Here is a 16,974-nt window from a genome sequence, read left to right on the forward strand (position 1 = left end):
TGTTTTAATTGTGGTAAAGAAACAAGAACGCATTTCTGCTTTCATCTGAGCTTTCTGAATGGTTATATTGTGAGGGGTTTCATCATATCACCTGATGACTTCAACACCGTTTGAAAGTGGTGGATGTTTAATGTCCGATGGAGAGACATGATAGATTGCAGATCCCCACCCACCCTGGACATTCTGTCTTCTCCTCACCACCCTACAGCAGAAGATACAGAAGCCTGAAAGCATATACTGTGCCAGCAGGTTCAAAGGCAGCTTCTACTCTTCACATCACAACCTTTCTCGTTATGACCTTGCAGCTTAATGTCGATCTGCATTTTCTCTGTAACTGTACACTTAAGGATCTTGTTCCAAAACATTCACTGTTTATTCCTCTCCATAGAATGCGCCATGACTTGCTTTTCCTCTAGCATTCTGTGGGTGTTATTTTGCACTCTGTTAATGTTTTACCTCATACCATCTTAATGCATCGTTGTAATGAATTTATCTGTATGAACAGTATCTAAGGCAAAGTTTTTTCTCTACCTCAATACATGTGACAATAATAAACCAATGAATTAATTAATCCAGGAATCTGCAACTGGAGGAATACAGCAGGTTGAGCAGCATCTGTGGGTGTGATGCTATTGGGTTTGCCGTTCATGAAGTTCTGAACTCAAATAAATACCTTGAGCCCTAACTGATATAGATAGTTATAGGTACCCTCATTAAAGGGAAGTAAAACTGTGGCCACCTACTCTTCAAAGGTTCGATCACTTACTTCCCTGTTTATCCTCCTTGGCGAGTTTAGCTGCCAATATTCACTATTTGAGCAGTGGGCTCCCACTCCCTACCAAGGAGAGCATACTTCCAGCTAACAAAATAGTTTAAACAGTTTATTTATTTTTAGTAATACATATTTACATTTATATAAAGTTCTTAAAACACATTTAAAACTCACAGAGGATTTTCTGTCTTATAAAAGGTTTCCAAATTGCAAACAATTTCTAAAGCACAAAGGCTTTCCAAAACACAGGTACGATTTCTATAATCTAAGAAGACATACTGACAAGTTGCAGACGAGCAAATCATCCATCGCAGAAATTGAAGGCAGAGAAATGATTCTAGTCACCTGTCTTTCAGTCATTCTTCTTGTTGTTCCTTGACCATTCCCAACAAGCTTGATTGCTTTCTTATATGTATACTGTTTTTTGCTAATTAGTGACTTCACACACATGTGATATTTCTTCAAATACCTTTGGTGGGGAATTCACACAGATGATCTAAATGTTTCTGAGGACAGAAATTCCAGACACCCAAAGTTAGTGCTGTGAGGGCTGATCTCCCAATCTCCCAGCTATTTGATGTGCTAAGTGAGAGTATCAGTCAGGCCTGCAAGCTTCCATGAACTAAATAAGTTAGCCAGTGTTGTCTGCTATGTTCCCTCTAAGCTGTGTGCATGTGCGCGCACACACGTTTTTCAACCAGCGCACAAAGGAAATTAATGTGCGCACAAAAGGTTAGTTACCTAAAATAATGTATTGAAAATAATCTTTTAGCTAAGTGTTTCTGTTAATTAGTTAGTCAGTTTTTCAAATACCACAATGCACGCCACTAATTTACGTCATCTCACCTTTCCTGTTCCGGTTTGTACAGCTGCATCATGGCTGCAGCCATCTTTGACGGACAGTGTTCATATCGTAAAGTTTACAAAGATCTGTTTCAAATCCTGTAGCTAGCTTACCAAGTTTTTATCAAAAAAAATATTGATTCACTGTGTCAAATTTAAAAGAAGCAAAGGACATGAAGCGCAAAGGAACTGTAAATTTGTTTAAAGTTGAATGGCTTAACAAAATAGTAGAAACTGCTACACCGAAAGCTCATGAGGTCATGAACGTTCAACTACGAGAAATATTTATGTATGATTCGGAAACTGGAGTTATCTGTTTGTATTGTCATGATGCGAAAGTTGCTGGAGAATTTGCTAGTGGAAAGAAGTGGATGATATTTGGAAACTTGACTTCTTGAAGCGTCATTTGGCAAGTAAATTGCATTTGGACGGTGTACAAAAGCTCAGGCAACAGAACCCGTCATTACCTGTTACAGGATGAGGTACAAGAATGGTCAGCTTTTGACTTATCTGTAATTGCAGATTGTGACTTTACATTTGGCAATGAACAAGTTAATGCCTTATGTCTAAAATATCATGATTTTCTAGCTGAAAATACTGTAATAGTTTGAGTTTAATAATTTCAAATTTTCCATGCAAGAAAAGATTAAATCCAAACTGATTTCAAACTTTGCTCAAATGGTGGCATTTGTACTTCAAAATGAACAGTTTTGCGACCTTGCACAGTTGATGGACATTGGGGGAACCTTTCTTGCGTCTAGTGCAGACTGTGAGCGAGGTTTTAGCCTAATGAATCAACTCAAAAACAAGCTGAGAAACCGTTTAGGTGAATGTCATTTGGTTATGTTAATGAGAATCAAAAGCTATCAATGGGATGGAAGTTCTATTAGTCTAGATAGAGTTTACAAAGAATGGGTAAATGCCAAAGACGAGAGAGAAAAAATAACTGAGTGACTTAAATATGTATGTTATTTTGTTGTTATTCTGTGCAGTTTTATGTCAAATATTTTGTAAACCTACATAAACTGTGCCATGTGTGCATCCAGTGCACACATACTTTTGTCACAGGAAAAAAATTTGCACAACATAAGATTTTTGCGCACACTGACTACTAACAATTAGAGGGAACATTGGTTGTCTGGTTTGATACAGGCCCGATTAATATAACCCCACTGTATTACAATGCATCTCCTGAGCAGCCAATCTTGTTCTGTGGGCCTGTAGTTTGTGTTCTATAGACAGCGCTGTTTGTTTGCTGTTTGTTAACTTCAGTGCTATTTGTTAACTTTAGACTGATTATTGCTTGCGGTTTATATTAAGAACTGAAAACTGGTTCTTGTTTACAACAGGAAGCTGAGCAAGTAATATTACTTGTAAGTTTAACTTATTCAAAATAAATTCTTTGCCTCTGGAAGAGTTAGAAAGGTGAGCTTGCCAAAAAGCCCATGCCACCCCCAACTTTTGAGACTTTTGAGACTTTAATTACTGTGCCCATGGTTTGTTTTTCATCAAATTATGGTATTGCTTTGCACTGCCGTAACTATATGTTATAATTATGTAGTTCTGTCAGTGTTAGTCTTTGGTTTGTCCTGTTTTCTATGATATCACTCTGGAGAAACATTGTATCATTTCTCAATGCATGTATGCATTTCTAAATGACAATAAAAGAGGACTGAGTGTTCTCATAATCAAATCTAATCTAATCTAGATGCTGCCTGATCTGCTGAGTTTCACCATCATTTTGTGTGTTACTTTCAAAAGTTCAAAGTAAATTTATTATTGAAGTACATATACGACACCATATACAACCCTGAGATTCATTTTCATGCAGGCATTTTCAGTAAATAAAAGAAACACAGTAGAATCAATGAAAAACCACACCCAACAGGATGAACAAAGAACCAATATGCAAAAGGCAATAATCTGTGCCAATATAGAAAGCAAAAAATAATAATAATTAAGCAACAAATTTCAAGAAAATATGATGAAGAATTCTTGAAAATGAGTCCAAAGTTGTGGGAACAGTTCAGTGATGGGTCAAGTAAAGTGAAGATTTCTACTCTGGTTCAAGAACTTGACGGTTGAGGGGTCTGCAGTGTTGTGTACAGTTTTGTTCTTCTTACTCAAGAGGGGATGCAATTTTTACAGAGGAAACACAGATTGGTTATAAGGATGGTAAACTGTCAATATATGAGATTGAGTAGATTGGGAACTCTTTGCTTAGAGTTAGATGAAAGAGATCTCAAACTTAGAATCAAAATCAAGTTTATTATCATTGATATATGTTGTGAAATGCGTTGTTTTGTGGCAGCTATGCAGTGGAACATATTAAAATTACGATATGTTACATAGAACATAGAATATTACAGCACAGTACAGGCCCTTCGGCCCACAATGTTGTGCCGACCCTTAAACCCTGCCTCCCATATAACACCCCCCACCCTAACTTCCTCCATAAACCTGTCTAGTAGTCTCTTAAATTTCACTAGTTTATCTGCCTCCACCACTGACTCAGGCAGTGTATTCCACATACCAACCACTCTCTGAGTAAAAAACCTTTCTCTAATATCCCCTTTACATTAAAGGCATGTCCTATTGTATTGAGCAGTGGTGCCCTGGGGAAGAGGCGCTGGCCATCCACTCTATCTATTCCTCTCAATATCTTGTATACCTCTATCATGTCTCCTCTCATCCTCCTTCTCTCCAAAGAGTAAAGCCCTAGCTCCCTTAATCTCTGATCATAATCCATACTCTCTAAACCAGGCAGCATCCTGGTAAATCTCCTCTGTACCTTTTCCAATGCTTCCACATCCTTCCTATAGTGAGGTGACCAGAACTGGACACAGTACTCCAAGTGTAGCCTAACCAGAGTTCTATAGAGCTGCATCATTACCTCAAGACTCTTAAACTCTATCCCTTGACTTACGAAAGCTAACACCCCATAAGCTTTCTTAACTATCCTATCTACCTGTGAGGCAACTTTCAGGGATCTGTGGACATGTACCCCCAGATCCCTCTGCTCCTCCACACTACCAAGTATCCTGCCATTTACTTTGTACTCTGCCTTGGAGTTTGTCCTTCCAAAGAGTACCACCTCACACTTCTCCGGGTTGAACTTCATCTGCCACTTCTCAGCCCACTTCTGCATCCCATCAATGTCTCTCTGCAATTTTCGACAATCCTCTACACTATCTACAACACCACCAACCTTTGTGTCATCTGCAAATTTGCCAACCCACCCTTCCACCCCCACATCCAGGTTGTTAATAAAAATCAAGAAAAGTAGAGGTCCCAGAACCCTGACCCTCTGCCTTCTGCAGGCAAGCCAATTCTGAATCCACCTGGCCAAACTTCCCTGGATCCCATGCCTTCTGACTTTCTGAATAAGCCTACCGTGTGGAACCTTGTCAAATGCCTGACTAAAATCCATATAGATCACATCCACTGCACTACCGTCATCTACATGCCTGGTCACCTCCTCAAAGAACTCTATCAGGCTTGTTAGACATGCTCTGCCCTTCACAAAGCCATGATTCTCTAAATGCCCAGAGATCCTATCTCTAAGAATCTTTTCCAACAGCTTTCCCACCACAGACATAAGGCTCACTGGTCTATAATTACCCAGATTACCCCACTACCTTTTTTGAACAAGGGGAAAACATTCGCCTCCCTCCAGTCCTCCGGTACCATTCCTGTAGACAACAAGGACATAAAGATCCTAGCCAGAGGCTCAGCAATCTCTTCCCTCGCCTTGTGGAGCAGCCTGGGGAATATTCCGTCAGGCCCCGGGGACTTATCCATCCTAGTGTATTTTAACAAATCCAACACCTCCTTTCCCTTAATATCAACATGCTCCAGAACATCAACCGCACTCATATTGTCCTCATCAAGTTCCCTCTCATTGGTGAATACCGAAGAGAAGTATTCATTGAGGACCTCGCTCACCTCCACAGCCTCCAGGCACACCTTCCCACCTTTATCTCTAATTGGTCCTACCTTCACTCCTGCATCCTTTTGTTCTTCACATAATTGAAGAATGCCTTGGGGTTTTCCTTTACCCTACTCGCCAAGGCCTTCTCATGCCCCCTTCTTGCTCTTCTCGGCCCCTTCTTAAGCTGCTTTCTTGCTTCCCTATATTCCTCAATAGACCCCATCTGACCCTTGCTTCCTAAACCTCATGTATGCTGCCTTCTTCCACCTGACTAGATTTTCCACCTCACCTGTCACCCATGGTTCCTTCACCCTACCATTCTTTATCTTCCTCACTGGGACAAATTTATCCCTAACATCCTGCAAGAGATCCCTAAACATCGACCACATGTCCATTGTACATTTCCCTGCAAAAACATCACCCAATCCACACCTGCAAGTTCTAGCCTTATAGCCTCATAATTTGCCCTTCCCCAATTAAAATTTTCCTGTCCTCTCTGATTCTATCCTTTTCCATGATAATGCTAAAGGCCAGGGAGCGGTGGTCACTGTCCCCCAGATGCTCACCCACTGAGAATACAATACATTAAGAAAATAATAAATAAATAAATAGGACAAAAGTGAGATGGTACTCATGGTCATGGACCGTTTAGAAATCTGATGGTGGAGGGGAAGAAGCTGCTCCTAAAGCATTGAGTGTGTGTCTTCAGGCGCCTGTATCTCTGCCTTGATGATGTACATGTCCTGAGAATGAGAAGAGGGTATGTCCTGCATGGTGAGAGTCCTTCGTTACAACACTCTTGATACGCTGGATGCAAGGAGGATGTTTCCCTATGAGAAGATCAGTCACTGTTCCCTTTCAGCTGTGCAGCTGCGGGTGTGTAGCTGCGCAGTAACTGAAAAGCTCTTGCCACAGAACCTTTTGTTGCCACACAGCTGGAATAAAGACAGACGATAAAAGTTTACAAAACGTGAAAGATTTTCTTTGTTGTACTGTATTTCATTATACCCTTCAACTAATAAATAAAATTAAAAGTATGTGATATTTCACCTTTCATTATAAATATTCATAATTAGAATATTAGGAAAAATAGCATGTAAAGTGCTGCGCAGTTTTCGGGCTGTGTAAACATTTCCTGCTCAGAGCAGTGCAGCCAAAAAGAAAATTAAAGGGAACGTTGAGTCTTGAAACAACTGACACAATTTTTAAAAAAGATGGGCTGTTGAAGACAGAATTGAGGAGAAGTATTTTCACTCAGATTCAAGTTCAAGATTGTTTAATGTCATTTTCAGTAAACAAGTAAAAAGGAGAACGAAATAATTGTTACTCCGGATCCAATACAGCACCAAAAAACCAATAAGGTCAACAACACAGTAATAAACACAATAAATATAAATACATAAGATAGCTTTTATACATAGATTGATTGTATGTACAAAAAAACTCTTGCGCACAGGAGTGTCCATACACAAGGTGACTGACAGGAAATGGTAAAGTCATGGTGTGGAGGATATGGTGAATCTTCGGAGTTCAAATTCATAGTCATCTCACTGCACGTATACAGAGGCATGCAAACGTTTGGGCACCCCTGGTCAAAATTTCTGTTACTGTGAGTAGAAGATGAACTGATCTCCAAAAGTCATAAAGTTAAAGATGAAACATTCTTTTCAGCATTTCAAGCAAGATTAGTGTATTATTTTTGTTTTGTACAATTTTAGAGTGAAAAAAGGAAAGAAGCACCATGCAGATGTTTGGGCACCCCAAGAGATTTGAGCTCTCAGATATCTTTTACCAAGTTCTCAGACCTTAATTAGCTTGTTAGGGCTATGGCTTGTTCACAGTCATCGTTAGGAAAGGCCTGGTGATGCAAATTTCAAAGCTTTATAAATACCCTGACTCCTCAAACCTTGTTCCAACAATCAGCAGCCATGGGCTCCTCTAAGCAGCCGCCTAGCAGTCTGAAAATTAAAATAAATGACGCCCACAAAGCAGGAGAAGGCTATAAGAAGATAGCAAAGCATTTTCATGTAGCCGTTTCCTCAGTTCGTAATGTAGTTAAGAAATGGCAGTTAACAGGAACAGTGGAGGTCAAGTTGAGGTCTGGAAGACCAAGAAAACTTTCTGAGAGAACTGCTCGTAGGATTGCTAGAAAGGCAAATCAAAACCCCTGTTTGACTGCAAAAGACCTTCAGGAAGATTTAGCAGACTCTGGAGTGGTGGTGCACTGTTCTACTGTGCAGCGACACCTGCACAAATATGACCTGCATGGAAGAGTCATCAGAAGAAAACCTTTCCTGCATCCTCAACAAAATTCAGCGTCAGAAGTTTGCAAAGGAACATCTAAACAAGCCTGATGCATTTTGGAAACTAGTCCTGTGGACTGATGAAGTTAAAATAGAACTTTTTGGTTGCAATGAGCAAAGGTATGTCTGGAGAAAAAAGAGTGCAGAACTTCATGAAAAGAACCCCTCCTAAACTGTTAAGCACGGGGGTGGATCGATCATGCTTTGGGCTTGTGTTGCAGCCAGTGGCACGGGGAACATTTCACTGATAGAGGGAAGAATGAATTTAATTAAATACCAGCAAATTCTGGAAGCAAACATCACACTGTCTGTAAAAAAGCTGAAATTGAAAAGAGGATGGCTTCTACAACAGGATAATGATCCTAAATACACCACAAATTCCACAATGGACTACCTCAAGGGGCTCAAGCTGAAGGTTTTGCCATTGCCCTCACAGTCCCCCGACCTAAACATTATACCTCAAAAGAGCAATGCATGCAAGACGGCCCAAGAATCTCACAGAACTAGAAGCCTTTTGCAAGGAAGAATGGGTGAAAATCCCCCAAACAAGAATTGAAAGACTCTTAGCTGGCTACAGAAAGCACTTACAAGCTGTGATACCTGCCAAAGGGGGTGTTACTCAGTACTGACCACGCAGGGTGCCCAAACTTTTGCTTTGGGCCCTTTTGCTTTTTTGTTATTTTAAAACTGTAAAAGATGGAAATAAAAAAGTAACACACATCAAAGTTGCTGGTGAACGCAGCAGGCCAGGCAGCATCTCTAGGAAGAGGTGCAGTTGACGTTTCAGGCCGAGACCCTTCGTCAGGACTAACTGAAGGAAGAGTTAGTAATAGATTTGAAAGTGGGAGGGGGAGGGAGAGATCCAAAATGATAGGAGAAGACAGGAGCGGGAGGGATAGAGCCAAGAGCTGGACAGGTGATAGGCAAAAGGGGATACAAGAGGATCATGGGGCAGGAGGTCCGGGAAGAAAGACAAGGGGGGGGGGACCCAGAGGATGGGCAAGAGGTATTTTCAGAGGGACAGAGGGAGAAAAAGGAGAGTGAGAGAAAGAATGTGTGCATAAAAATAAGTAACAGATGGGGTACGAGGGGGAGGTGGGGCCTAGCGGAAGTTAGAGAAGTCGATGTTCATGCCATCAGGTTGGAGGCTACCCAGACGGAATATAAGGTGTTGTTCCTCCAACCTGAGTGTGGCTTCATCTTTACAGTAGAGGAGGCCGTGGATAGACATGTCAGAATGGGAATGGGATGTAGAATTAAAATGTGTGGCCACTGGGAGATCCTGCTTTCTCTGGCGGACAGAGCGTAGATGTTCAGCAAAGCGGTCTCCCAGTCTGCGTCGGGTCTCACCAATATATAAAAGGCCACATCGGGAGCACCGGACGCAGTATATCACCCCAGTCGACTCACAGGTGAAGTGTTGCCTCACCTGGAAGGACTGTTTGGGGCCCTGAATGTTGGTAAGGGAGGAAGTGTAAGGGCATGTGTAGCACTTGTTCCGCTTACACGGATAAGTGCCAGGAGGAAGATCAGTGGGGAGGGATGGGGGGGATGAATGGACAAGGGAGCTGTGTAGGGAGCGATCCCTGAATAATATAATAATAAAAAAGTAATTTTGCTTAAAATATTAAAGAAATGTATCTTCTTTAACTTTATGCCTTTTGGACATCAGGTCATCTTTTACCCGCTTTGGTATTCACAGTAACAGAAATTTTGACCAGGGGTCCCCAAACTTTTGCATGCCACTGTATATGCAGTGAAACAAAACAGTGTTCCTCCAGACCACAGAACACCCACAAAACATATTATACACAGCACATAAAACAAAATATAATAAAATATAAGTTAATAAAATATAATTCAAAATGCATGTGGGTACACAAGTAAACAGTAAACTGTTCATTGTCCCAGTGATGAGATCTTGCTGGTGGCAGGGTATTCATTAGCCTTGCAGCCTAAGAGAAGAAGCTGTTACCCAGACTGGCAGTCCTAGTCCTGATGCGCCTGTACCTCCTTCCTGATGGCAGTGAATCAAAGAGATTGTCGGGTGGGGTGTAGGGATCCTCAACAATACTTCAGACCCTTCATATACAATGCTCCGGTAAATGACACACCTAGTGGGGAGGGACACCCCAGTGATCCTCTCGGTGGTTTTTACTATCCTCTGTAGGGTCTTGTGGCCTGATGCCTTGCAGTTTCCGTCCCATACAATGGTGCAGCCAGACAGGACACTTTCAATGGCACTCCAGTAGAATGACTTACCCAGTTATGACTGACTGGTCCATGCCTCTGAAGTTGTGGGAAGGAAGCAGGGAAAGGAGACTTGTACTTCACAGATGAAATGCAGGATCAGCAACCCAAGCAGCTTTACCCCCTCCCCCTCCCACTTTCAAATCTCTTACTAGCTCTTCCTTCAGTTAGTCCTGACGAAGGGTCTCGGCCTGAAACGTCGACTGTACCTCTTCCTAGAGATGCTGCCTGGCCTGCTGTCACCAGCAACTTTGATGTGTGCTGCTTGAATTTCCAGCATCTGCAGAATTCCTCATGTTTGCAATTTTACCCTTTCCATTTTAGGGAAATTATTTGATGTGTGCAGATTTACGACAGCCATACACCGGCATTCAAACTGCATTGCAGCGGAAAGAAAGGCTCTACAATGTGCAGTCAAAACTGCCCAATGCATCACTGGCACCAGCCCACCTGTATCAGGGGCGTATATAGTCAAGTGAAATTTATTGTCATTTATATAACGTATATAACCATATAATGTATATAGAAATGAGTCATTTCTCCGAACCAGGGTGTAAAGCAGAGTAGTACACATAACATACGATAACTCATGAAGGTAAAGATAAAATCTACAGATGAATCACACGTAAATAACAAACTAAGGTGCATTAATGTTATATATTGTAAGGTACAGAACAGATTAACCAGTGACATTTTGAAAACAATGTGGCCGGGAGTTCAGAAGTCTAATGGCCTGAGGGAAGCAACTGTTTCTCATCCTGGCCATTCTTGTTTTTATGGCATCATAGCCTCATGCCTGATGGTAGAAAGTCAAAGAAGACGCCGCATGGATGGGTGGGATCCTTGATAATACGCAGTGCTCCTGATAAATATCCCCGATGGATGATAGGGAGACCCCTATGATCCTCTCAGGGGTTCTCACAGTCCTTCGTAGGGACTTATGGTCCGATGCTCCACTGCTCCCAGATCAGATGGAGATGCAACTTGTCAGGGTGCTCTCAACGATGTTCCTGTAAAACACAGTTAAGATGGGAGGTGGGAGACTTGCTTGCCTTAATCTTTTTAGGAAGTGGAGGTGCTGCTGTGCCTTCTTATTCAGGGAGGTGATATTAAGGGACCAGGTGAGGTTATCCGCGATGTGAACTCCCAGGAACTTGGTGCACTTATTTCTTTCTGGGGGGAGCCATGTATTCACAGCCTGAAGTCCACAATGATTTCCTTTGTCTTCTCCACATTCAGGCTTTGGTTGTTCTTTTCATACTAATCCACCAGCCGCTCCACTTCCTTGATACTCCGTCTCGTCGTCATTCTTGATAAGGACAACCACTGTTGTGTCATCCACAAACTTAATGACATGGTTTGAGCTGGATCCTGTGACACAGTCCTGCGTCCGCGGTGTGAACAGCAGCGGGCTGAGCACACGGCCTTGTATACAGAAAAGTCCCCCAGAAAAGGGGCAATAACATCATGAAATCCCACACACCCTACTCATGGACTGTTGGTCGCACTCCCATCAGGGAGAAGGCCACGTAGCATCCACACCAGGACCACCAGACTCAAAAAGTTACTTTCCCCAAGCAGTAAGGCTGATCAGCTTCTCCACCCATGAACTCCACCACTACTTCATTATTTCCTGTCAATCACCTTACGTGGAGCCTGATGTCACTTTGTGGACATATAATCAATCTCGGTATACAAGCTATCAAATGTATTCATATTTATTGTGTGTTTGTTTATATTATTTGTCCAGATGTTTTCTGATGGTAGTGGGTCAAAGAGATTGTGGGGTGGGTGGTAGGGATCCTCAACATGCTTCAGGTCCTTTGTCTGCAATGTTCCCAGTAAATGCAATAGGAGGGAGGGAGACCCTGGTGATCCTCGCAGCGGTTTTTACTGTCCTCTGTGGGGTCTCACGGTCTGATGTTTTGCAGTTTCAGTACCACACAATGATGCAGCCCGACAGGACACTCTCAATGTGCTCCAGCAGAAGTTGTTAGAATGGGGGCAGGGAGACTTGTACGCATCAATTTCCTCAGAAAGTGTATTTCCCCACATCAGATGGCTGTGAAGCTCAGTCCCAACTGAAGGGAAATGAGGATTGGGATGGAAAATTGTGCTGAGATAGAAGGTCAGCCAGAATCTTAACAGCTGGCAGAGAAGACTGAGGGAGCCACGTCACCTCTATATCTGTGACGGTAGATTATTCTTCGTCTCTCAGTGTTATCCAAAAGTTCAAGTAATCGTCGAGGCATTAAAATTGGCCTCATGTTCCTTTATGGAATCAAAGAACAGAAGGAGGCCATTTGGCCCATCATTTCAACACTGATTCTATTTAAAGCAATCCAGCTAGACCCGCTCCTGTGCCCTCTCCCCATACCCGGTGTATATTTCAATGCATCCATCAGCACATATCCCTGGAATACGGAATGTGCTAGTCTGCAACATTCGGTGATACACTACCTCACAATTTTTGCAATTAATTTCAATATTTTTCTTCTTGTAATTTATAGCTATTCTCCCATGTATTCCACTGTACTGCTACAGCAAAATAACACATTTCACGACGTGTATCAGTGATATCAAACCTGATCCCGACTGGCAGCTCAAGCGCGTTTTGGATACTGATACTCTTTTGCACTATCTTTTTTGTAGTTTATAGTATATTTTACATAATTCACTGTCCTACTGTCACACAGCGACACATTTCAGGACATGGTCAGTGATAATAAACCCAATGTTTGGTTTACCAGCTGATGTTCTAGCGGGACTGAAGTCAGGCAGGCCTGTTGCTGATGATGATCGCGCCCACGTCAGTGGCGGGGCGGAGCGCTGCTTCCCTGGCCCGCTTCCCCGCTCGTCCCGATGCCGCTGCCGGCCTCTCCGCCCCATTCCGGCCCCGGGACGCGGCCCAGCAGCACAGCCCTGGTCCAGGCCCTGCGAAGGGGCGACCTGCAACAGTGCGCTCGCTGGCTGAAGCACGACCCGAGCCTGATCCACTCCACGGGTAGGAGCGGTAACCCGGCCCCTGTGTGTGTGTGTACCCGCCTGGGGAGGGGCCGTCCTCGACTCTGGTCCGTCCATTAGACCCTTTCCCCCAGGGCTCTCCCCATCATACCCCCCCCCGTCTATCCGCATTACACCCCCTCCCCAGGAATCCTCTCTCCCCCGGTTTATCCACATCATACACCCCCACCCCAGGGCTGTCCCCATCACACCCCCACCTCAGGGCTGTCCCCATCACACCCCCACCTCAGGGCTGTCCCCATCATACCCCCCACCCCAGTCTATCCACATCACACCCCCTCCCCAGGAATCCTCTCTCCCCCGGTTTATCCACATCATACACCCCCACCTCAGGGCTGTCCCCATCATACCCCCCACCGCAGTCTATCCACATCACACCCCCTCCCTGGGAACCCACCCCAGGGCTGTCCCCATCATACCCCCCACCTCAGTCTATCCACATCACACCCCCTCCCTGGGAACCCACCCCAGGGCTGTCCCCATCATACCCGCCCCCCCCCGCCGGTCTATCCCCATTACACCCCCACCTCAGGGCTGTCCCCATCATAACCCCCACCCCAGTCTATCCACATCACACCCCCTCCCTGAGAACCCACCCCAGGGCTGTCCCCATCATACCCCCCACCCCAGTCTATCCCCATCACACTCTCTCCCCAGGAACCCACCCTAAGGCTGTCCCCATCATACTCTCCCCCCCCCAGCCAGTCTATCCCGATCATACCCCCTCCCCAGGAACTCTCCCCAGGGCTATCCCCCTCCCCAGGAATCTTCTTCTCCTCTCTTCCCCTGCCCCCCCCCAGGAATCCACCCTACGGCTGTCCCCATCATACTTCCCCCCCCCCCCGGTCTACCTGCATCACACCCCCTCCCCGGAACCCACACCCTAGTCCGACCCATCACCCCTCCACACCCCGGATCCCACCCCCAGGTCTGTCCACATCCATCACAACCCCTCCATGGGAACTCACCCCAAGGTCCGTCCCCATCACACCTCTTCCCCGATACCCACCCCCCAGGTCTGTCGGCAGCACACCCCTCCCTGAGAATCCACCCTCAGGTCCATCCCCATCTTTCACACCTCCTCCCAACTCTGCCCTGGAACCACCTGCAGGTCTGTCCACATCACACCCCCTCCCTAGGAACTCACCCCAAGGTCCGTCCCCATCACACACCCCCACTCCCCAGGTCCATTCCCATCACATCCCTCCCTGGGAACCCATGCCCAAATACGCCCCTCACTAAGAATCCATCCCTATCACAACCCCTCCCTGCTGGAAACACACCCCAAGTACATATCCGTCATTGCCTCTAGGATCTGTGTGTTTCACCCCTTCCTGCTCCATGAGGATCCATTCCCCTCCTTGCCTCATCCCCCTCCCCCACCACCACCCTTCTCTCTCCTGCCTCGACCATCTCCTTATTCCTGACCCACTACTCCTCCCAACACGTTCCTTCCCCCAATTCTCTTCCCTACCTCCTCGTCCCCCACCTCATCTTGCCCTCCCCCACTCCCTGGGCACTCCCTTAATCCCCCCCCCCATTGATCCATCATCACCACAACAACTCCGCCAGTCTGGGTTTGTCCCCTCAACCCTCAACCTCACCAGCACTCCATTCTTCTCCAGAGCCCAAATCTGTCCTCGCCACTCCCCAACCACTGAGCCACTGAATCCATTCCCCCCTCCATCTCTACACTCTCTCACCCCACGCCCTACGCTCAGCTGGCTCCGAATCCCCCTTTGGTCCGACCGTTGTGAACAGCAGCACCACCCCTGCTGCCTGATATTGGGCAAGGTCGAGGCTCTGCTCTCCTGCCTCTGATCAGTCAGTCACTTGTTGTCTGAGCAGAGGAACTGATCAGACTGAATCCCGGTGCTCACACATCGTGCATTCGTTCATGTTTCCGTTGCATTCTTCCCCCACCCCCCCTCCACCTCCACAGGCTGGAATGGATTCTCACCACTTCACCACGCTGCTTTATGCGGCCACAAGGAACTGGTCTACCTACTGCTCGAACATGGCGCAGATACCAACCTCCCAAATGATGCAGGAGAGACACCCTTTCACTTTGCCTGCAGGTGAGATAGGAATCCTTTTATCTATGATAGAAGTATGAGGTTAAATTTGGCCAGCTGGCAGTCATACATGAAATTAACAGAGCTCTCATCCATTTGTATGACAACTCTGCCTCTGAAATTCGATTTGTGACGTACATGAGATCAAAGTTCAAAGTAAATTCATTTTCAAAATAGATACATACCTGAGATTCATTTTTTGCAGGCATTCAGAGTAGGACAATGAAATACAATAGAATTGATGAAAAACTGCACACAAACTCAGACTTTCAAACAACCTATGTGCAAAAGACAAACTCTGCAAATACAAGCAAACACGTATAGTAAATAAATCAATAAGTACTGAGAACATGAGCTGTGGAGTCCTTGAAAGTGAGTCCATAGGTTGTAGAGGCGGTTCAGAGTTGTGGTGAGTGAAGATATTCATGCCGGTTCAAGAGCCTGTTGGTCGAGGGGTAATAACTGTTCCTAAACCTGGTGGTGTTGAACCTGTGGAACCTGAGGCTCCTGTACCTCCTGCCCGATGGCCGCAGCGAGAAGAGAGCATGGTCTGGATGGTGGAGGTCCTTCATGATGGATGCTGCTTTCTTCTGGTAGCACTCCTTGTAGATGTGTGCAATGGTGAGGAGGGCTTTGCCTGGGGTGGACTGGATTGTATCCACCACTTGTAGACTTCTGTTCTTGAGTATTGGTATTTCCATACTAGTCCATAATACAACCTGTCAGGATACTCTCCATCGTACACCTCTAGAAGTTTGTCAAAAGTTTTAGATGACATGCCCAATTCGTGCAAATTTCTAGGAAAGTGGAGGCACTGCTGTGCCTTTGTAATGGCACTTGTGTACTGGTCTCAGGATAAATCTTCAAGGTAGTTTCTTGAAGAAATTTGTACCATTGAATATACTGTACTACTGTGACTGAGGACGAATCTGAAAGTTGGGATTCTAGATTTAGTCTGCGGTGCTGAACACGCGAAAATCTGAGTTGACACTTCCGAATTCAGAAGTGCTGCTTTTATCCATGTTGATTCAGGAGCCTGCTGGTTGTAGGGCAATAATGTTCCTGACCCTAGTGGTGTCCCCAGTAGCAGCAGTGAGAGTAGAGCATGGCCTCAACATTGAAGGCCCTTGATGATGGATGCTGCGTCCTTGTGCCCTTGATGATGGATGCTGCGTCCTTGTGGTAGTGCACCTTGTAGATGTGCTCAGTGGCAGGGAGGGCTTAGCTTGTGATGAACTGGGCTGTAATGAGACATTAAGCCTCAGCCTTTTATACCATTTAAGGTGGATGTAAAGTGTTAGGGTCTTGACTTTTCTAATTCCCTCTGATCTGGTGCAAGTTCTCAGGTCTTTTTCCGCCAGTCTCTAGTTTAAAGAATCTCTTTCAAAAGGTAATGGGCAGGTCAGCCTTTTTGAACTATGCTCTTAACCTGTGGAATTCAATACCTAAAACTATAAAGGATGCAGATTCAGTTGACTTAAATGCCAACTCAAAACTATTTAGTTAAAAGCTTAAGTTAAATAAAATCTTCTTGTTTTTGATTTTCATGTTTGCACTTTATCTCATTGTAAAGCACTTTGAATTACATTATCTGTATGAAAAGTGCTCTATAAATAAGTTATTACTGTATTTTTATTTTTTTCTCAGCTCAGGCTGGTAAAACCTGAGGTATGAGCGCAGCTAAGCATACTCATTTCTCAACTGCTAGGAACTTTCAGACTCTTTTAGTGTGTTTAGTATTGTAGCTTTCTGGAGATCTATGTAAATATTGCTGTG

The 16,974-nt window shown here is 44.6% G+C and overlaps 1 protein-coding gene across 1 annotated transcript in view; it reads left to right on the top strand.

The window, feature by feature from the left end:
- The first annotated feature begins 12,863 nt into the window (after positions 1-12,863).
- si:ch211-223a10.1 (uncharacterized) overlaps positions 12,864-16,974 on the top strand; it is a 39,433-nt gene continuing 35,322 nt past the window's right edge. The window contains exons 1-2 of the mRNA XM_063070344.1: positions 12,864-13,103; positions 15,066-15,201. Of these exons, the coding sequence (XP_062926414.1) occupies positions 12,962-13,103; positions 15,066-15,201 (278 nt within the window). The 5' untranslated portion in view covers positions 12,864-12,961. The remainder of the gene's footprint in view (positions 13,104-15,065; positions 15,202-16,974) is intronic.

This window comes from Mobula hypostoma, chromosome 18, assembly GCF_963921235.1.
Source record: "Mobula hypostoma chromosome 18, sMobHyp1.1, whole genome shotgun sequence".
Lineage (NCBI taxonomy): Eukaryota > Metazoa > Chordata > Chondrichthyes > Myliobatiformes > Myliobatidae > Mobula > Mobula hypostoma.